Consider the following 22,537-nt stretch of genomic DNA (forward strand, 5'->3'; position numbering starts at 1 on the left):
CACCAGCATGTACACAACCAGGACTCTCATCTACACAAGCTGGCACTGAGTCCCGCCCCACCCCTACGGTGCCAGTGGGAACCAGAGGGAAAGCCTGGATGTCCATCCTCATCTGGCAGCAGTGAGGCCTCTCTCCATTTCCTGGGATCAGAAAAGGCCTAGTGGAGAGTCAGGGCTTTTACTGCCGCCCAGCAACAGCAAGTCCATCCCCACTAGTGTCAGGGGAGACCACGTAAGGAGCTGCAACTGTTATCCCCGGTGAGTAGGAGCCCACTCACTCTGGCAATAGAAGCAAGAAGGGACTTGACTTCTACCTCTACCTGGCAGGAACAAGGTACCTCCCCCACATTCCCTGCTGAAGCAGTGTGAATTAAGTCAGCTAAAACAGAAGGTTCACATAAAACCCAGATCTCATAATACAATAGCCCACACTTTCAGGTTTCAACCAAAGATCATCTGACCTACCAAAAATCAGGAAGATCTCAAACTGAATTAAAAAAAAAAACAAAAAAACAATCAATAGATGCTAATCACAAGATGAGGGGATATTAGAATTACCTGACAAGAAATTTGAAGAATTCATGACAAAAACTTTCAATAATTATGAACATGCTTTAAATAAATCAAAAAATAGAAGCTTTATCAAAGAAATTTGAAGGAAGCCTCACTTAAAAAAGAAAAAGAAGATATAGAGGGACCAAATAGAAATTTTAGAACTGAAAAGTACTATAACCAAAGCTAAAAGCTCAGTGGATGAGTTAAATAGCATAATGGAGAGCAGAGAGGAAAAAAAATCAGTGAAATGAAAGATAAAACAATGGTAATTACCCCACCTGAATGGCAGAGAGAACAGACTAGGAAAAAACAATGAGCAGAACCTCAGGGACCTATGGAATGGTAACAAAAGATTGAATATTTCTGTATCACAGTCCTGGAAGGAGAGAAAAAAGAACATGGGGCTGAAACAGTGCTTGAGGAAATAATGTTTTACCAAAATCTACATGTGAGAAGGTGAGCAAACTAAAAACAGGATAAATCCAAAGAAATTCACACCAAAACTTCTAATATACTTCAGAAAATCAAAGACTCCTCTCAAAAAACAAAAATTTTGAAAGCAGCAAGAGAAAAATAACACCTTCCTATACATGAAAAAACAACTCAAATGATATCAGTTTTCTCATCAGAACCCATGGAATCAAGAAACGGGTCAACATTTTTTAACTGCTACAAGAACTGTAAACCCTAAATCCTGTACCCAGTGATGTTCGTCTTTATGAATGAAGGGGAAATAAAAACATTTTCAAATGAGGGGAAAGTAAAGAATTTGTTGCCAACAGTTCTACCATCAAAGAATGGCTAATATATTAATAAGGTCTCTAGAAAGAAGAGAAATGATATAAGAAGGAACCCTGGAGCCTCAAGAATGAAGAACACAGTAACAAGCAAAACATGGATAGTTAAAAAGACTTTCTCTTGAGTGTCCTAAAAGGAAGAAATAAAACTATCCCTATTTGTAGATAATGTGGGTTGTCTAACATAGAAAATGCTAAGGACTCTACCAAGAAATCCCTAAGGTCTACAGCAATATGGCAAGATATAAGATAAACAAAAATTAGTTGTATTTCTGTATATTAGCCACAGGCACATGGACACCAGAATTAAAATACAACAAAATTTACAATGGTTTTTTCCAATAAAAAGAAATACTTAGTATAAATCTAACAAAACACACAGTGGACTTTTATGTTAAAAACTGTACAATGCTCATGAAAGAAATCAAAGGCAATCTAAGTAAATGAAGATATACTGCATTCATGGACTGGAATATTCAACAGAGTAAACATGTCTATTCACCTGAGACTGACATACAGATTTAACACAATTTACATAAAAATCCCGGCAATAATTTCTGTAGATACAGACAAGATTACCTTGAAATTATATGAAAAAGTAAACTAGAAAAGCTAAAATAATTTTTAAAAAAGTACAAAAAAGCAATCCATCCAATTTTAAGAGTTATTATTTCAACACAGTATTAAAGTTGTGCAGTACTGATGAAACCCAGAAATAGATCAACACAAATAAGATGTTTACTGACAAATATACAAAAGCAATTCAATGAAAGAAAGATGATCTTTATAATAAATGGTGCTGAAGCAACTAAACACAAATAGACAAAAAGAATTTTGATCTAAATCTCACGCCTAGAAAAATTATTTGAAATGGACTATGGGATTTAAGTGTAAAACTACAAAACATTCAGGAATTCACTGGCAGTCCAGTGGTTAGGACTCTGCAGTCTCATTGCTGAGGGCCTGGGTTCAATTCCTAGTCAGGGAACTATTACTAAAAACCCACAAGCTGCCGTGCAGCACAGGCAAGCAAATAAAAATACATAAAACTATAAAACTTTGAGGAAAAAATAGGTACTTAAGGCAAAGCAAAGAGTTATTAGACTTGAGGTCAAAAGCATATTTTACAAAAGAAAAAAGTCAGTAAGTAAGATTTCATCAAAATGAAAAAACTTTTGCTCTCTGAAAGATCCTATTAAAAGCATGAAAACACAAGCTACAGATTGGGAGAAAATATTTGCAAGCCACATATCCAACAAAGTACTAGTATCTAGAACATAGAAAGAACTCTCAAAACTCAACAGTAACCAATTAGACCAGGGGCAAAAAAACACAAAGAAACATTTCACTGAAGAAGAGATAGTGAAGTGGCTCAGTCTTGCCTGACTCTGCAACCCAGGCAAGAATACTGGAGTAGGTTGCCATTTCCTTCTCCAGGAGATCTTCCCGATCCAGGGATTGAACCTGGGTCTCCTGCATTGTAGGCAAACACTTTACCATTTGAGCCACCAGGGAAGAAGATATACAGATGACAAACAAATACCCAAAAAAATGTTCAATACCATTAGCCATTAGGGGAATGTACATAAAAACCACCATGAGGTATCACTGAACACTTATCAGAATGGATGACTACAAATGCTGGCACGGATGCAGAAAAACTGGATCACGGGTACACTGGTGATGGAACGGTAAACCAGTATAGCCACAATGGGTAATAATTTGGCAGTTTCATAAATAACACACAACTCTTATCCAACCCAGCAATTGCACTCCTGGGCATTCATCCCAAAGAAATGAAGATTTTTTGTGTTATATAAAAACTAGTACACAAATGTTTATAACAGACTTACTTTTAACAGCCCCAAACTGGAAACAATCCCAGTATCTTTCAACACGTGATTGGTTCAACAAACATTTGTACCCTAGAATACTACTCAGTCATAAAAAGGAATGAACTACTGATACAATAATCTGAATGAATCTCCAGAGAATTATACCAAGTGTAAATAACCAATCTCCAAAGGCTATATACTATATGCTCTCATTTATATAGCATTCCTGAAATTTAAAAAATTTAGGAAAAAAAAAAAAAATAAGAGGATTATTAGTTTCCAAGGATTAAAAAGGGAGTAGGAGTAGGAAGGAAGTGGATGTAGCTATAAAATGTTAAGATGAGGGATTCCTGTAGTGATGGAAAAATTCCTTATGTCTGTCATAATGTCAATATACTAATTGTGACATGGCATTATCTTTTTGCAAGACATTATCATTGGGGGACAGTGAATAAAGGGTACACAGAGATCTGTCTGTATTATGATTACATGTGAATTTATAATTATCTAAATATAAAAAGTTTAATTAAAATAAAAATTGTAAAAAGATGTAGGAGTCAAGTATGTCACATGAGGTTGAGAGTAAAAATTCTAACATAAATGCAAAAATGCTGCATCATTAAATATCAGTTTGGAATCTAATCACTTTCTACAATTATACTCAATTAGCTTAAGCTGTTATACAATTTTAGTTATCATTAACACAAACTAGAAAGCCACTATACTATTGCACTGCTCTTATATTACATGATGTCCTATTCAGAAATACCCAAGGGACTGAAAATTCCTTCCTTTTCCTAAACACTTAGCTTAAGGACTGGAAGTTAATGAGGCTTCTGAGAATATTAGTAATGGTATCAAAATAGGAATAGTTAGTACAAAAAAAGTCATCTTTTCTCCATTACCTCCTTGAAAATCTTGTAGTGTCATGTATTTCTTTCAGGCGATTTTTTTAAAAGTCCTTTAAGTTAAAGGCAGTCTCCCAGAGGACTTCCTCATCAATATGTTATGGCCATCTTGAGGACCAAGGTCTAAAGAACTTTCCTAAACTTCTCTTAGTTGTTTTTGAGGTTTATGGGCCCCTCAGAAAGCAGGGTAGTGATCAGAAAGGCAACTCAGCACAGGGCCCATAAAGCCTAAGTACGGAGCGACTGGAACATTCACACATTGATAGTGGGAGTTTAGAACACAGTCACTTTGCAGATCTATCTGGTAACTTCTTAAAAAGTTGAACATACTTTGACCCTATGACTTAGCAATTCTACCTGTAGGCATTTTACCCAAAAGAAAGGAAAACGTACCCACAAAAAGGCCTGTACACAAAAGTTTACTTTAACCTTATTCATAATGACTCAAACCTGGAAATAACAGAAATGTTCATCAATGGGAGAATGGACAAATAAATTGTGATATAATCACTCAATAAAATATTACTAAGTGATAAAATTATGGATACATGCAAATACATGGAAGAATCCATAGTGTGCTTGAGAAGGAAAAGAATCTTTAAAAAAAACCCAAAAATATCTTGATTCTGTAGAGTTAGTGTTCCTCAAACATTAATTCAGGACACAGAATCAATTCACTATAAAACTTTCAAGGTAAACTCTCTTAAAGTTGAATGAATTAAAGTGAATTTGATTTGTACCATCAAATCTCTTTGGGGAGTTTTGAGCATAGGGGCAAGAAATTTTGTTTTCTAATCTATAAGAAATACATACTCACCGACTCTTCCTTTCTTGTGAATATGGCCAGGCATGATGCCAATTTTGCATTCTCCAGGCTAAAGGAAAGTAATTCACAGTATCAGAAAAGTGAAAAAAAATATTAACTCCGAGATCATACACACAAATATACTTGGACTGACTCAAAGTTAGTTAGGCTTCAGAGGCTAAAATCGGGCTCGTTTCGTTTTGTACACTCACATTGATGACTCCAGGGCAGTTCGGCCCGACCAGCCTGGTCTTTCCCTGGCGCAGCAGTTTGTGCTTGACCCGCACCATGTCCTGCTGTGGGATACCTTCAGTGATGCACACGACCAGGGACACTTCCGCCTCGATAGCTTCATCAATGGCAGCAGCAGCAAAGGGAGGAGGGACATAAATGACAGATGCTGTCGCCCCAGTCTGTTCTTTGGCCTGAAACATTAATACAAAGCACTTTACTATAGGTTCAGTCAGACACTTTGTAAAACAAACTCAATACCATGGTTTTAATGATATCATGGGATCAGGAAAGGACATCACCAGGAGACACTCAATGTCTTCATTCTTCCCATTAACTAGGTCACTCTGCTGTCAGAAAACAGCAGAGTTAAGTGTGGCCTCCTCTCCGCCCCAATGGGACACCCCTCGAAACTGGAAGGTTCTGTGACCTCCCCTTCCTTCAGGCAATGTGGCAGCATGTCAGCACACATGAAAGCACTGACTGGCGTTTAGGTCCCCTCATTCCTGGGCCACGTTTATTTCTGTTCTTCTGCAAGGCACTTACCACCCATTCAGTACGAAAGGCCCTGCATCCTCAGGAGAAAAGGACTAGTGAGCCCCAAACCTCAGAATTCAGCTCTCAAACATGTTTTTAAAAATATTTTCAAACCATGGACCTTCTATGGTGGCCCAGTAGTTAAGAATCTGCCTTCCAATGCAGGGGACTCGGGTTCAATCCCTGGTCAGAGAACTAAGATCCCACATGCCACGGGGCTAGAACTAAGCCCGTGTGCCACAACCTCTGAGCCCAGGCACCAAAACCACGGAGTCCGCAGGCTGCGACTAAGACCCAGTGCAGCCAAAACACATAAAATTTTTTAAATTAAAAAAATAAAAACAGATCAAAGAATAAATATTATCAAGAGGAAGCAAAATGAAGTGGTTTTATTCCTAACTGCTAATTTTTACTCTAACGCATGCTGACTACAAATGAACTAAAATACACGCATAAATAGCCACAGAACAAGAATGGGTCATATAAGGTTAAGAGTCTATGCTACATCGCCCCTCACAATGCAAGGCACTTAAAGATCACCAATGTGACCACTGTTCTCTCTGTGATCTTCTATATATTTTGTACATGTATCAATACAGATGTAGCCTTCCACCCACTTGCACATATGTCCATGACTCTTCTATAATGGAAGCTCCTTGAAGACAGAGACGGTCAGTGTCTCTGACTCTCCAAGAGAGGCAGCACCTATTCTGTGAGAGGCCCTGAGAAAGACTATGTAACCCTGCCTGCTTACTACCCCATCTACAAATCAAGATGTAGAGGCCAAGAAATATTAAATAACTTGCATGAGGTCACAGAGCTCAGAAGTGGCAGAGCCAAGATTCAAACCTAAGTATATCTGATCCCACAGCGTCAGTTCTTTTCAGCTACAGCAGGCTACCTCCCTATAAATGTCAAAATGTAGCTTAATTAAGATATAAATCAAAACATTTTAAAAGGCTATGCCATGAGATTTTAAATGGATACAAATACCAAGTTACACAAAGTACAGGTACAGCTGGAAGGGGCAGAAGTAAAAGATGGTGTGTTTGAGAATCATCCCAAACTAACTGCCCATGTTCCCAGGGGCCGAGGAGCTTTCTCTACTGCACCCCTAATAAAGAGAGGTATCTTGACAGGGACAGATGAACAAGTCAATGGATGTTGACTTGCTAAGGGTTAAAAATAATTGAAATCACTGTTTTTAAAAACTGTTCAAGGTGACAACAGGGAAGTGGGGACCAAAGGAAAAAACTAGGTTGGAACCAACAGAAATGAGATCATAGATGTGCAGGTATTTTATGGAAAATATATCCCATGGGTTCCTACCTCTTAAGGATACAAAGACTTTGAGAAGCTGGACTGTGACCACAGAATCTGCGTCGGCAAGTAATACTACATGAAAGGTAACCATTGCACTCACTCAGAAATCTCTTTGTAAGAGCAGAACAGGTGAGAAATAAACCGCATCTGTCAAAGAACTTACATTATCTTCCAAAAGCCATATCTATTTGTATCAAAATGAATAATAAACGAACTGCTAGGAACAAAAACTTTTTTTTTAAAGGAAAGCAAAAAAAAAGGCTCATGACAAAAGTCAAATTTAACTAGGAAGTTTTAAAAAATGCAAAGCAAAACTTTAAATGATTATTCTACAGAATTTATGAATTTTTTACTCTCTAAAATATGATACACTCAAAACACACATACAGATATATAGTATACCCTATTTTCAAGTTTAAAGTAAAATGAAAATTCCAAATTTGAATATTTGTTTTATCCTTTATCTTGATTTACATTAAGAATTCAAATTACCTCAATTTGAAGTTAGTATTCCAAAAAGATAGTAAATCTATAAATTTGTACTTTAAAAAAAAAATGAAATTCTTTAAAACATGCCTTAAAAGTATATTTAAGAAGAGGGGGAGTGCTACATTTTTATTTGTTAACCTCAATACATCAATCCCAAGTACTAAGTTTATTTCTTTGATTTTCTAAAAATTAAATAGCCAAGAATATATACTATGGCTTCTTTCATAATACTATTATTTTTGTATATATTCATCTAAGTGTAGAAAGAGAATGAAAGAGGATACACTGAGGTGAAATAAGTTCTCTATGAAAGCAATATCCAAGAAGTGGAAAACACCATATAAAACTTAACTGTACATACCTTCATATCATCTGACTTTGTACCATAAGCACGTATTAGCCTTGTAACAAAGTTTAGCTTAAGTCATTCTAAAAGTATTGAGAAATCAGCAAGCTGAGGGAGAGACCAGGCCTCTGTGAGTTGCCCGTTGGACTCTAATCCACACAGGAACACCACCCACTACTAGTTACTCTGAGCCAGGCTAAGTCTGCCACTGATCAGCTGTGACACTATCTACAGGACCCTCAACCTCTGTACCTGTCGTATCCTTATCTTTAAAATAGGGATGATAACAGTCCCTACCTGGGGGCTTCTGGTGAGGCTAGAATGAGGCCATGAAGATAAAGCACCTGGCACAGTGCCTGGCACAGCTCCCACAACACTGAGCGACAGGGTCGAGCGTGGATGCTGACACGCGCACTTCTAACAGCCCAGAAGAAATGGTAGAAGCCAAGCCATGGCACTTCTTCCCTGAAGAACTGATGTACGCCTATAAGCAAAAGTGACCCAGAATGCGGAGAGAACATCCTGAGCCTACGTGACTAAAGTGAACCCACTCGTTTTTACCATGGTTCAAATTTCTCTAGGTTACTGGAATTTTAGAAGGCATGTGACTCTTCCAAAAGGGGCACAGTTAAGATCTTGAGCCAAGGTGTGCTAACTCTTCCCTTGGTTTTTCCTTCTTGCCAAACTCAGGTACCATTAATTACCTCCTTCACAGTGTTAAAGACTGGTAAGCCCAGGTGCGTCTTGCCTCCTTTCCCTGGAGTGGTTCCTCCAACTAGTTTGGTGCCATATTCCAGTGCCTGCTGGCTATGAAAGGTGCCCTGAGAAGGAAAAGCACAAGACTAGTGAGAAAAGGCTGGCTAGGGAGCCTAAAGACAATCTTCAGCAACTTGGAAAAGAAAAACAAATATGTTAAGTATCTGTCGTTTGTTGTTGTTCAGTCAGTCACTAAGTTGTGTCCAACTCTTTTGCAACCCCATGGACTATAGCACACCAGGCTCCTCTGTCCATGGAATTTCCCAGGCAAGAATACTGGAGTGGGATATCATCCCCTTCTCCAGGAATCTTCACAATCCAGGGATCAAACCCACGTCTCCTGCATTGGGAAGATTCTTTACCACTGAGCCACAGGGTAGGAATGCCATATTTCCAAGCATCCTCATCAACTTTCTGAACACAGCTTTCAACCTTGAAGCAAAACAGGTCTCTGCAGAGCCAAAATCACTGTTCTGTGTGTGTGTGTGTGTGTTTTATAGGAGGTCTCTTTTCAATCTGTTTTCAAATTTAGCTGGTTATCAGAAACTCCCTTGTGTTGATCGGAAAAGAACACCTCCTTCTCACTGTTCCTCAATCCCTGATGTCCTCACATCCCTCTTCTACTCACCACTCCATAAAGGCCGTGATTTCTATCTACTTTGTTCACTGAGAGATGGCACCCAAAGCAGTTACATACAGTAGGCACTCAGTAAGTAGTTGTTGAAAACCGAATGGATCTTCGCAGCCATTCTATGAGGACCAAAAAATGCTGACTCAACTACTCAAGTTCTGTTACAAGCATAAAAATTGGGGCTTTAAGAGACCCTTCAGAAATTTCCTGATTTCAAAGTCTTCATTCTTCAAAACAGGAAACCTAATCCCAAGCACATTAACTGACTTATCTAAAAGTCAACGATGGAGTTTTGTAAAGTACCACAGGCCAGTGCTCTTGTTAAAGCAGTACCATTCAAAGTGTTATCTGTAGACTCTTATGGGTGTGCAGTGAGGTAAATGCAAAAAGGGGAAATAATGACAAAAAAGAAGAAAGAAAAAAACGAGAAAAATCTAATAAAAAAATAAGTGAAAATGTCTGCAAATTTTTATAGCAATATGACATTGCTATGACTTACTGTATTTTGTAAAAAGTACTGCTCTGCAATAAAGTGGAAATAAAAACACACACCCAAACTGGGCCTTCACTCCAGACAGTTAAAGAAGTACTGTGCTAGAATACTACCTGCTAAAAAAATTTAAATAGTCACACTTTTTATTCCTAATGTAGTGCTGAACAGGGATGACATTTTCTATTAATGTCCTTGTTTCCGTTACTTTTCTCATTATCACCATCCAGTGTATGGTTAAAATAAGAATAGTTTTAGTGGCTCATAACAGCCAGTACAAGAAATATCACCCCTTGGGAAAACGGCATTGTTGGAATCTGCTCTGAAATATAAATATTCTTCATTCATATGTGCAATAATGTGCACAGTGGGAAAAAAAAAGAACTAATGAGACAAGATTTACATTTCCTATGGAGATAAACTCTAAATTTCAGACTTCATCATTCTCTAGAAGCAGAAACTTAACCAACAAATAAATAATTAAGGCTCCCAGTGAATGAGAAACAATGTATTTGCTGATAACTAAGACACCGAAACCAACCTTGGATCTCAATATTTAGGCAATCATCATCTAATTTAAGAAGCAGAGACAGTTACAAACAGTGCTTACAGCACAGACAATGGTTCTTTAAAAAAGGGCAGACGTTAAAATGTCATGTGCTCTGTTTAGTCGCTCAGCCTTGTCTGACTCTTTGCAACTTGCAACACTACGGACTGTAGCCCTCTAGGCTCCCCTGTCCATGGGGATTCTCCCAGCAAGAATAGTGGAGATGGTTGCCATGCCCTCCTCCAGGTAAAATGTCAAAGGGTCATATAAAGCTTAGCAAATAGAAAAATAACATTCTATATAATTTATGTGTGGAATTTGGGTTAATCAAACATTTAATTATATGCTAATAAAATTAATATATACCCCAAAAGGGACTGAATATGATTTTAATTGGCAGAAGAATGATAAACTGTACTTCATGAGCACGAAGCATCAACTTTCTTTAGAAGGTATGTATGTGGAAGTGGTATTCATAAAATATATGGCTCTCAGAATAAGCAAACCAATTTTATCTATGAACAAAATTTCAAGGTTTTAGTTGTTTCTTTCTTCGTTGGCAGTGGCTATTTTTAAAAATAGTAGAAGAATGGGAGAAAAAGAAGAACGGTCCACTGCAATTCACATTTCTGTGCCCAGAAAAGTCAAAAAGCAGAACGACATTTCACCTGAAACAACTTCTAATCAAAATTCATTTTTCAAAAAAAAAAAAGAGATAAGTTTAAAGCAATTCTTAAGTACTTAAAAAAAAAAGTTATAGAAGTTTGGATATTTGAGTATCCTCCTCTAGATCAGGAGTTGGTAAAGTATGGCCTGAGGGATCTGGCCAGCCACTGGTTTCGTGAATTAAGCTTCCCTGGCATACAACCATGTCCACTCACTGACGTATTACCTGTGGCTGGTTTTACTGTTCCAATGCTATGGAGTAGTTGTAACAGAGACTGCATGGCCTACTAAGCCTAAAATGTTTACAATCTGGTCTTTACAGAATGAACTTGTCAATGCTAGATCACCAAAATATTGCAGAATGAATATTATAGTTCTTTTAATCACAGAAAAATCATTAACTTTAAATTACACAAAAATCATTCATCACTTTTATTCTGCCATGTCTCCCTTAATAACTGAGGAAGGGACAGTTTGGGTTAAGGTTAGGGATTATCTTCTAATAAATTTGGTAGCATTCCTTCATATTTAAAAAAAATCTGAGCATCTACTATAGTAGAACTATAAATGTGTACATATGTTTTAAAGGGCAACTTGGTAGCACCTGCTACAATTTTAAATACAGAACCTTGACACCCAATTTTACTTTCAGGAATTTATTTAACAGACATATATGTATGATATATATTATATACTATATAATATGTTTTAAATACACACACACACACACACACACACATAAACGGAGAAGGCAATGGCACCCCACTCCAGTACTCTTGCCTGGAGAATCCCATGGACGGAGGAGCCTGGTGGGCTGCAGTCCATGGGGTCGCTAAGAGTTGGACACGACTGAGCGACTTCACTTTCACTTTTCCCTTTCATGCATTGGAGAAGGACATGGCAACCCACTCCAGTGTTCTTGCCTGGAGAATCCCAGGGACAGGGGAGCCTGGTGGGCTGCTGTCTATGGGGTCACACAGAGTCGGACACGACTGAAGCGACTTAGCAGCAGCAGCATACACATAAACACAGAGAAAGAGAGCACATCCTATGAACTCTGTAGAACACCTATTATGTAAGTGTTTTGTATGAGTAAGAAAAGTATCTAGAAGGATATACTTCCAGTGGAGTAAAATGGTAGGAAGGAGAGAACGGAGATTCTTAGGTCGCACTTTACTGTGGAATCACATCACAGATATATTTAAACTTACGCAAATTCTATGATGTATGCAGAGGATAGGGAGGCAGCAAGGCCTAAACACAAGCCATCTACCTTGTTGTTGTTGTTCAGTCGCTAAGTCACGTCTGACTCTTTGTGACCCCATGGACTACAGCATGCCTGGCTGCCCTGTCCTCCACTATCTCCTGGAGTTTGCTCAAGTTCATGTCTATCTACCTTACTGAGTACTTAATTAAAGAAACAGTGACCTGTTCCAATGTTGGAGAAAAATCAGTTGTGTTATACTTGCTGAAAGGAAACGTGGGTTTCCAACAAAATACTATACTCCTAGGGAGGGATTTTCGGGGTAACAAATACAATTTTTACTTGACTATAGCACTTAACCCCCTCCTGAGATACAACCCCACTGCTGTAGTGTTCCCCTTTCTGCTACAAACATGTGTTATGACTTTTGTGATATTAAAAAAAAAACCCAAAATGGACAATACTTCAATGTTTTTGTATCTCTAATATACATTTAAAAAAACAAAAATCTTGATAAACATACCTGCTTACCAGTGAAACCCTGGCAAATAATCTTCGTATTTCTATCAACATAGAGATGCTTCCTGGAAGTTGTATAAGAGCAATGCCGAATTCCATTCTGTTGCACTGAAAAGTAAAGAAAATATGACACATTACAATTTTTTCCAAACTTTTGGACTACGGACTTAACCTAGTGACACAAAAAAAATCCTCTAAAGAGGAACTATCACGTGATGGTGGCAGCTTTCAATGTCACTTTTTAAATAAGACATATTAAATATAAAAATTGATTAAAGAAACAAAAAAGGGACACTGTTCTGTTCTTCAGAATCCCCTTTCTACTGAGAACCCCAATCTTGTAGCTTTTTCTGAATGAAGAGAGGTTAAGTTTATAATTTTTATTCCTCAGAAAGAAATCTGGTGCTCAGATAAATAGCTCAAATTAAAAATGAGGTATCACTCTAATACTCTTTACTAAACAGCCATATGCTTTCCCTATTTGACCCACCATTTTCAAGCCCAACATCTCTAAACAAAAGATGAGCTAACAGGCCAGCTTTGTCAGAACTACTAAGAACTACTCTGCAACTCATTTCCTGATAATAATATTAACATTAAATGTTAAGTCATAGAATAAGGGCTTCCCTTGTGGCTCAGCTGGTAAAGAAACCACCTGCAATGCAGGAGACCTGGGTTCGATCCCTGGGTTGGGAAGAACCTTGGAGAAGGAAAGGCTATCCACTCCAGTATCCTAGCCTGGAGAATTCCATGGACTGTATAGTCCATGGGGTCGCAAAGAGTAGGACAAGATTGAGCGACTTGCACTTCCATAGAATAAAACGTGTCTAAAACAATCCAAAAATTACTTAAATTTGGTCTCTTCTGATGTAAGATTCAAGACCTCACATCTAAAAGAAATTGGGAAAATAAAATAAATAGGAAAAGGAGATGAGGGAGAAACATGTAAAAAACACCTGAGTTATTTTCACCTGAGTTAATTACCTCAGTGAAACTGAGAAACCTAAGTAGCTCCCAGAGCCAGCTCCGTGTATTTCAAAAATCAGCAGGAAGCAGAGCACAGATGAATTAAAAATTGTGGGCTATCTTCTAAATCCCCATCAGAGCCCCAAAATGCTGTCTCCGTGGTCCACCCTGGCCCTTTTGAATTGCTAACACCTACCACTGAGGTAACCCATGAAAGTCAGGTCTAGAAAAGGACATCTATCTCATCATAAATTTGTCCAGAGTCCACTCAATGCTTTTTGTCCTGAATCACAGCTCATATCCTCCTAAGCCCTCAGACCTCAGATTCCACAACTGATCTGCCTCTGGCCCTTTGAGCACCCCTTGATTCATCTTCACTGATCTCACATGTAGCCCACCAGGCTCCTCTGTCCGAGGGATTGCCCAGGCAAGAATACTGGAGTGGGTTACCATGCCCTCCTCCAGAGGATCTTCCTGACCCAGGGATCAAACCTGTGTCTCTGCATCAGTAGGCAGACTCTTTACCACTGAGCCAACTGGGAAGCCCATACTGACCTCAGCTTCCAACAACTTTAAATTTTGGAGTCCCCTGTATCTCGAGGGAAGAGAGAGGCCTGCAATTCACCCTGACCAACCCGGAGAGAAGTATTCTGTGTGCACACAGATGAGCTGCATTCTTGGACTAGACTATGCTGAACAAGGGGCCCGAGGGAGCGCTGAGGGTCAGTCCTGGCCCAGTGAGCATAGCTAAGCACCTGAACCCAGGACAGGGAACAGGAACTGGTGAGAGCCCATCCTCACCAGTGATTGCCCTTGGTTCCCCATTGTCCCAGCTGGAGACGCAGAACCACAAAACTCATAGAACAGCTTTCCTCCCCTCTGCTATGCCTGACAGAACTTGCCCAACAGTCCCTCCCACTCCTGGAATATTGAACACACAGCCCATCTGTCAGTTTTCAGTGAGGAAAAGTACAAGATCTGATTCCAAGAGCAAATAAGATGAGGATATCTGGAGCCCACACTTGCTTTCTGAAGGTACAGTTTTGTCCTCCACAAGTACTCTTACACTCCACCTTAACAAAGGCAGTTCACTTCTCCTTCCATGTGGCAGGAGTGGCCCTGTCACCTTGAGAAAGGACAGGTCAGCCTACATTTGTAAAGCACAGCTTCAATATCAGTACAACTCTGATCATTACCCTCTCCTACTTTTTCTTCTACTCAAAATCTCTAAGATCAGCTTTATGGAGCCCAAGAATTTACATCACCAGATCTCTGGTGCTTATAAAAACTACATCTGCAAGTGTGATGAACAGCAGCTCACCTCCCAGATAACCTTGGAGCCATTTAGTATTGCTCAGACTATGTGATGACCCTATCATTCTACAGCATCTAGAGAAGTGGATCTTGGGCGATCTATCATGTACATGTGGGTACATGAACTCTCCCCTTCCACTGTATGAGCTGATACCAAGGCTGCAGGTAAGCTGGAACCAACAGACTATCGTCACCTTTGAGCCAACCCCAAAATACATGTTCAAGGATGAGGAAATGAAATTCTGACCACAATCTGCCCCAACAAGAAACCTGTAAAATGCCAGACAAGGTATCACTCATACTGAAATGAGAGGAAGTGAGAATAATCAAGCATTTATGAAACTCAAAGGAAAACCTTGTGTTGCCCAACAAGCCATGATGTTCCATAATCATTAGAAACGCCTTTTAATTTGAGAAAACAGAAGACGAATCTGCCCCCTTCGCTGGCCTTTTACAAAACTGCCACAGTTGTAAGGAGGACCCCAGACTTCCGCCACCCCAAGTCACCATGACACAGGTAAAGACAGGCGGCTCTATTTAAGGCAGAATCATAATCAAATCAATGATAAATCTTACCACTGGTGACATCAGAGAATCAAGGAAATTCTTCTGCTTTTGCCATTTGTTTGCATTCAGATGGACATAATGCAAAATATACTTATATTCCTAGTAAATCTCAGCAAATTTTAAGTTGCATACATCATTTTCCTTGGAGAAGGAAACTTGGAGAACCCACTCTAGTATTCTTACCTGGGAAATCCCATGGACAGATGATCCTGGCAGGCTACAGTCCATGGGATGGCAAAAGAGTCAGACATGACTTAGGGACTGAACACCAACAATGTCATTTTCCTAATTCTTCCCCACCATAGACAATCCAAGCTCAGAATCACAGGCTGCAGACTCCCCAAGGAAAGCAGCTTCTCCTTTTCCTCACCCCTACTATACCTCTTCACCTTTCCTCCCAACAATTCCACAGTTCTCTAATTTGGACTGGTAGAGAGTGCAAGCCACTAGCTGCTAGAAATATTAAACCTGTCAGACTGGTCATTTTCTTTCCCTACTTGATTTCTTCTCCATCCAAATTCTCAATCAAATGTCCTAAATAATGACTTTTTTTTTTTTAAGTTTATTCTATTTCTGCTATCTTCAATGGTCTTGTTCATTGCTTCAAGAGGCCTAATCATATTTTGGTTTTAAATACAAACCTGATCTCTATAATATAGTACCCTATTTCCTAAAAATAAATCTAGAACATAGGGCATACTTTAGTCAAACCATCTGACGAGTATTTCTCACCTTTCAACGAGTCAATGTGCTCATTCTCCTGAGAATTTCACATGCATTGATTCATGTAAGTTCATATTTAAATAAAATGTTCTGTGGTGAGGAATCTGAATTTTCACATGACATTTGTGACTTGTGAATACAATGGGGTGTTTGGAGGGGATGTGAGATTAAGAAGAATGGAAACGAAATACTTTCATGTGCTGTCTAATTATAAACACCACACCTGCAGGCTAAAGGGTGCACACATCTTGTTACTTTCTTTACCGCATTATTTCTGAGCAAAATTATATCTGGCTACGTTTCTTTTGGGGCTTCCCAGGTAGCACAGTGGTAAAGAATCCGCCTGCCAATGCAGGAGAAACAGGAGATGCGTGTTCAAATTCTGAGTCAGGAAGAGCCCCTGGAGTAGGAAATGGCAACCCACTCCAGTATTCTTGCCTGGAAAACTCCATGGACAGAGGAGCCTGACAGGCTACAATCCTTGGATCGCAAAGAGTCGGACACGCCTGAGTTGGACAGGACTGAGTGACTGCGCACACGCACAAGTTTCTTTTAATATCATCTAAATATCTTCAGAACTTCTAACTGTAAATTCCATGAGTATAAGGACCATGTCTTATACCTGGCATCTCCCATGGCATATGGTACAGGGCTGTACAAAGCACATGTACAGGAAATGTTTGAATTTCGGGACAAGAGATGGGATCTATGAGAAGAAACACATACAGAACTAAATATCAAAAGTTCCATCTCTTTTTGTGTGAACTAGAAAAATGTCAATCCATTACCAGGAAAAGAGGGGGGAAAATCCTATATCTATTTTTGTACATGCACTGGTTTCCCAATAATTTGTATAAAAAATCCAGTCCTAAATACTACTAGCAGTCCTCAACGCTGCTACAATCTAGTACAAATTCCATGCTAACCAGTTTGTTTTGTTTTGTTTTGTTTTGAACAAATGAAATCCAGGAAGCAGTAATGTAATACAAATTGACTATTCCACTACAGGATTGACTATTCCACTACAGGAGAAAAGAAAAACCTAAAGCAAAACATAGCACGGGCAGAGTTAAACGAAATGACCCACCAGGAGAGTGGTTTCATAACATGCGACAGGCAAGGAGGAAGATCATAGCAACCTGAGCAACCCAGGGGCCAACAGGAAGGAGGGGACGAAAGCCCAACAGAAAAATGGACAAAGGCCATAAACAAGAAACACAACTGGCGACAGACAAATCATAAAGCAACCTATGAGAAGATAATGACCCAACTAATATTATGGAAGTGAGTATTTTTAATTAAATATTAGGGCAGCAGGAGGGCCTGAAGTCGGCCACCAGGCAGAATTTCCCAGTGGTGAAGGCCTTGGGACATCTCCAGGGAATGTGGTAGAGTCACCTTCTCTCCAGGTTCTCAGAAATGGGCCAATCTAACCTTGGGACTGCCTCTTAGAGCAGCTCAAAGCACAGCCAGGAATCAGACAGGCCTGGGCTTGAATTTATGGCCTGCCGCTCACCAACTCGGTGACCTGAGGCAGGTCTTTGGATCTCCCCTGGCCTCAGTCTTCCCTTCTGTAAGTGCAACAACAGCTGCTCACGAGGCTGTGATGCTGATGGGAGATGATGCCTATAAACTGGGTAGTGAAGTGCCTGGTCCTCCCTAAACTGGGTTCACATCCTACATGAGCACAAAGGCCAATCATTTCCTAAAAAGAGAGAGCACACAATTCATATTTTAAAATCAAATAAGTCAGAAGGGTTTTACATTCTCATGCATAACCTATATATGCTTATATGTAAATATACTAATCCATGTCTACATAAAACACTCAGTAGGCAGACATGTACTAGTAAATTTCTACCATCTGAAATATTTTTAAAGATGCAGCCATACTGTAAAAAGGGGGATAACATTACACACCTCACAGGCAACATGAGAATTAGATGAGATAATAAAACAGAGAGGACTTCCCTGGTGGCTCAGACAGTAAAGCGTCTGTCTACAATGTGGGAGACCTGGGTTCGATCCCTGGGTCGGGAAGATCCCCTGGAGAAGGAAATGGCAACCCACTCCAGTACTCTTGCCTAGAAAATCCCATGGACAGAGAAGCCTGGTGCAGGCTACTGTCCATGGGGTCGCAAAGAGTTGGACACGACTGAGCGACTTCACTTTCTTTACTTTTCTAACATAGAGAGCATGCAGCATAATAACTAGGGTAGAGAAAGTGTGATTTCACTACTAGCTATTTATTACTGACATAGAATGAAAAGACTAGACTGAGATATTCATTGTGCCAGGCTCTCTCCCAGACACTAGAGATTCTGGGGTAACAAGATAGACTGAGGCCCACATGAAGCTTCCTGAGATATAAACATTAAACAATGAAACACAAAACCCCAGCAGTGCCAACTGTAGTAAAGGCTATGAACGAAAGAGACAAAGTAATCTGAAAAAAATGTGCATCAGCCAGCCACATGCGAGTCCTCTCCCTGCAGAATGACCACACCATGCACAAGATGGCCGCAGTGTGGATGCAAGTGTGGCCAAAAGCAGCTGCCACACGGGACTGTGACCACGGATGGTGCTATGTGACCAGTACTGTGCTCCTAACCAGTAGCCTGAGACTATTCATGAAAATACTCCCACTCCAACTGCTCTCTCAAACTATGCTCTTATAGCTAGCTCATTTATTCAGGTATGTATTCCTGATTTTAACAAATGTATAGTTACTAATCATATGTATTATGCATCTATAATATGCAGACTATTGGGGTCCCTACCTATAGGGCCTTAAAGTATAGCAGAGTAGCTCAGCAGCCACTTACTTCTAAACCCCAATCTACTATTCAGATGTGAAATTATATATTCATTTAGTACACACTTACAGATGAAGTATAATGGGCTCTAAGTACTATATTTCATCAAATCTAAAACACTACCAATTTTAAGAAGTGCTATTAAGAACTAATGTGAAGAAAATGCTGCCAATTTACTGTAAGATACCATCAGTTATAAGACATCCCAATTTTAAGAATGTTATTAATATAAAATTTAAAAACGTGGGTTATGGCAACAAAATGCCTGCCTTTGGTGAAATTATATTCTTCCCCTATATTTGGAGAAATTACTTTTAATATCCCCAACTAAGTTTTTACGGAAAAACAAGTTTGAGGTCAGATAATCAAGTCACCTTCTCATGGCTACATTGATACATTTAGATCAAGGCCATTTTGTATTTCTGAAATAAAGATTTGGTTCTTAGATGCAATGGCAACAGGTACTAGTTATCAGAAACACTACTGTTGAGGGTCCCCTTTTCCAAACTACACTTCTAAATATCTTCCCTATTCCCGAAACGGGACTGTACAACTTGGCAAATACATGGAAAAGGCAGATGACACCTCTGGGTAGAGTAGTAACCTTCTCAACAAACCAGTGAGGTTGCCAAAGAAAAAGAAAAATCAGAACTTCAAAAAGGAGGCTCAGTCTATCATCCAGCATGCATGTAGTAGAAAGGATGCTGCAGAGTCAGAAGACCTGAGCTCTGGTACTCATTCTGATACTGATGAGGAAACATTTGGGATTTATTTCCATATTTGCCAAACAAAGGAATGGGACCAGTTTGGCTGTACGGTTCACTTTTTGGCATCAAAACGCCTTACTTCTAAAGTTAAAAAATACTGGCTCTTGAATACATTTTTCCAAAGAATACATACAGATGGCCAACAGGTAACGTGAAGAGGTGTTCAACATCACTAATTGAGAAACACACAAATCAAAACCATAGTGAGATTTCACCTCACCCTGTTACAGGGTGGCTATCACCAAAAAGACAAAAAACAATAAGTATTGATGAGAATCTGGAGAAAGGGAACCCTTGTGTGCCTTTCCTAGGAAGGTTATTGGTGCAGACACTATGGAAAACACAATTGAGGCTCCTTAAAATATTAAAAACAGAACTGTCATGTGACCCAGCAATTCCACTTCCAAGTATTTACTAGGAATAAAGAATAAAGAAGCTCAAGCTCTGTGAGAACAGTATCATTAAGTATTGCTAAGGGTGGATTCAAGATCTTAATCTTTGAGACATTTTCTTCTATAGACTCTGCTCCTAAGACAGCAAACCTATCTGAGGCAAGGATTTTTCAGAAACTCAGAAAAGCAAGAAAGACATGGATATAACTAATTCCTTTTTTCTTTCTGCCTAAAACATCCTTGATTATCCTTTAAATTATGTAATAAAAATCTCCAGAAAACTCTTCCAAAGAAACCCAACTTCTTCCTATTTGCCAAAGTCTGTCCTCAGGTGATCTGGTAGCTAAGGGTAGCAACAGAGTGTACAGTCATTGTACACTTTTAAAATGTAATTTTCTCAAGAAATGAATCATCTCATCCAATATTCAGTACCAGCAGCAGAACTAGCAGCAACGCAGAAAAAAGGGGAGGTAGAAAAAAAACTAACTGTGGTTGAGTATCTATTTCATCCAAGGTGCTTTACATAAATTGTTCCCTGTATTCTGCATGGTGAATCCTGGACTTCATCATTTTTAGGATGCACTTTTTTTTTTTTTTCCAATTTTTCTTTTTCTACATTTCTTAAACCAGGATGAGACTGACAACTAATGGTGTGTCACAATTTTAATTAGCAATCATTTCCCACTGTTAGTGGCAGACAGAACAGCAGTACATCTTACAAGGGACAGTGTTTCAGATTGATTAAAATATGGTAATGATTTCATGGAATGTGAACAGAAATTGAGAAACAGATTTAAAAACACCCCCCAGAGTTATTACCTACACTGTACAGAACCAGGCAGACTTCAAACTCTGATGTGGCTGATTCCAAAGTCTTTTCCTACACAACCTACCTAACACAGAGACTTTGAACATAGCAAGAATTTTCAACAGTCAGCGTTACTAGTAATCTTGGGTGTTAAGTTTTCAGGAACTGAAGAATTCAAACTGCCTGGTCTCGGAGACACTACAAGTAAGTTGGTTAAGGTCCTAGCCAACACTAAGCTTGTAGTTTTCTGGGCTGTGCTGACTCTAAACGCATCCTCCTGCAGATTCACCTTACAATCTAAGGAAAGGACAATTTAAAAGTATAGGACCGTCCTGTACAAGGCTCAGCTTGACCCTCCAATTTCCTACCGATTTCCTGCCCGTACTTCTCAACCCACTCACCCTCCCAGAGACTTCATCCTGGGCCACATCACTTCTCACTTTCCTAGAGAACCTGTCCAGATGCCGCCCCCATCCCCCACTCATCACCGGAGGATCAAGGGCGTGCAAGATCCAGACACCGCGTCTGCAGGTCTCCCAGACCCGAATCCTGGCTGAGTCGCTCTACTTCCCCACTCGCCAGCAGCCCAACAGGTCCCCGCCCCACATATCGAGTAAAGCTTCCTCCGTCCCCGGGGGTCCCAAGCTTGGGCCCTCCCCCGAGATCCCGCCCCGGAGGGCCCAGCCGCGGCCTGGACCCGGGCGCCGGGCCAGATGAGGCCGGGAACTCGCGGAGGCTTGGAGGACAGAGTCCCGGCCGGACTCACAGAGGAAGGCGCGGGACAGGAGGCGGGCGGCGGCGAGGCCGCTGCTGCCAGAGGCCATGGTCGCAGCGGCACGGGCAGCAGCGAGGGCTGCGGTCATCCGCCAATGACACTCCCAGGCCCCCGGGGAACCTGGCGGGGGCCGAGGCGCGAGGAGGAAACGGGTGGCCAGAGCGTTTGCCGGTATGAATTTCCCTCCACAGAGGCCTCTTCACCCAACATTGGTCCTCGCAGGTAGAGAAGAAAAGGGCTTCTTAACGGAAAAGTGGCCAATAACTTGGCTTTTCCCCGGAAACGTGGCTTTGGCCCGACAATAATCACAACTGGCAGCTCAGGGGACACCCCACCGATGCCGGTCGGCGCGGGGCATTGTGTGAAATGTAGTTCAATGGCCGCAGTTTGTGGGAAGTTTGGGTGGGGGCCTGCGGAAAGGGAAGCGAAAGAGAAAAGGGGGAGTCAGAGCCACCGGCACGGTGTCAAAAGGAGTAAGGAAACAGTGAAGCGAGCTGCAAAGAGCAATGCAGAACCTTTCAAGGCCCTTCCAAGGCCAAGGTGCAGACTTCCTTCATTTCCCCATCTACCATATGGAGAGGGTGATACCCTTGCAAGGACCATCGATGAATCTGAACTCGTGCAGTGAAGACGAGGATGTGACGAGAACGACCAAACGCTACCTTCCTGGCACCTAACTTCTTGGAATATGAAGCTTTTGGTTAAACAGGCTATTATGAAGCCTATAGAGTGCCTCTCCTGGAGATCCCGGAGGACTGAAGTTAAAAATC

The 22,537-nt window shown here is 40.3% G+C and overlaps 1 protein-coding gene across 3 annotated transcripts in view; it reads right to left on the reverse strand.

Annotated features, from left to right (window-relative positions):
* The window catches only part of SUCLG1 (succinate-CoA ligase GDP/ADP-forming subunit alpha), a 34,770-nt gene extending 12,890 nt beyond the window's left edge, over nt 1-21,880 (reverse strand). The window contains exons 1-6 of one of the 3 annotated variants that reach the window (XM_086326509.1): nt 21,394-21,678; nt 15,670-15,703; nt 12,644-12,747; nt 8,531-8,647; nt 5,113-5,325; nt 4,913-4,970 (exon numbers count right to left, since the gene is read on the reverse strand). In XM_086326509.1, coding sequence (XP_086182635.1) covers nt 4,913-4,970; nt 5,113-5,325; nt 8,531-8,647; nt 12,644-12,747; nt 15,670-15,703; nt 21,394-21,477 — 610 coding nt within the window. In that variant the 5' untranslated portion in view covers nt 21,478-21,678. Of the gene's footprint in view, nt 1-4,912; nt 4,971-5,112; nt 5,326-8,530; nt 8,648-12,643; nt 12,748-15,669; nt 15,704-16,218; nt 20,988-21,393; nt 21,679-21,758 lie in introns of those variants that run through there. The other 2 variants (XM_086326511.1, XM_086326510.1) reach the window with 2 other exon arrangements.
* Nucleotides 21,881-22,537: the final 657 nt, after the last annotated feature.

Source organism: Bos grunniens, chromosome 11, assembly GCF_055505025.1.
Source record: "Bos grunniens cultivar Pamir isolate PY7600 chromosome 11, Bosgru_T2T1.0, whole genome shotgun sequence".
NCBI classification, from domain to species: domain Eukaryota; kingdom Metazoa; phylum Chordata; class Mammalia; order Artiodactyla; family Bovidae; genus Bos; species Bos grunniens.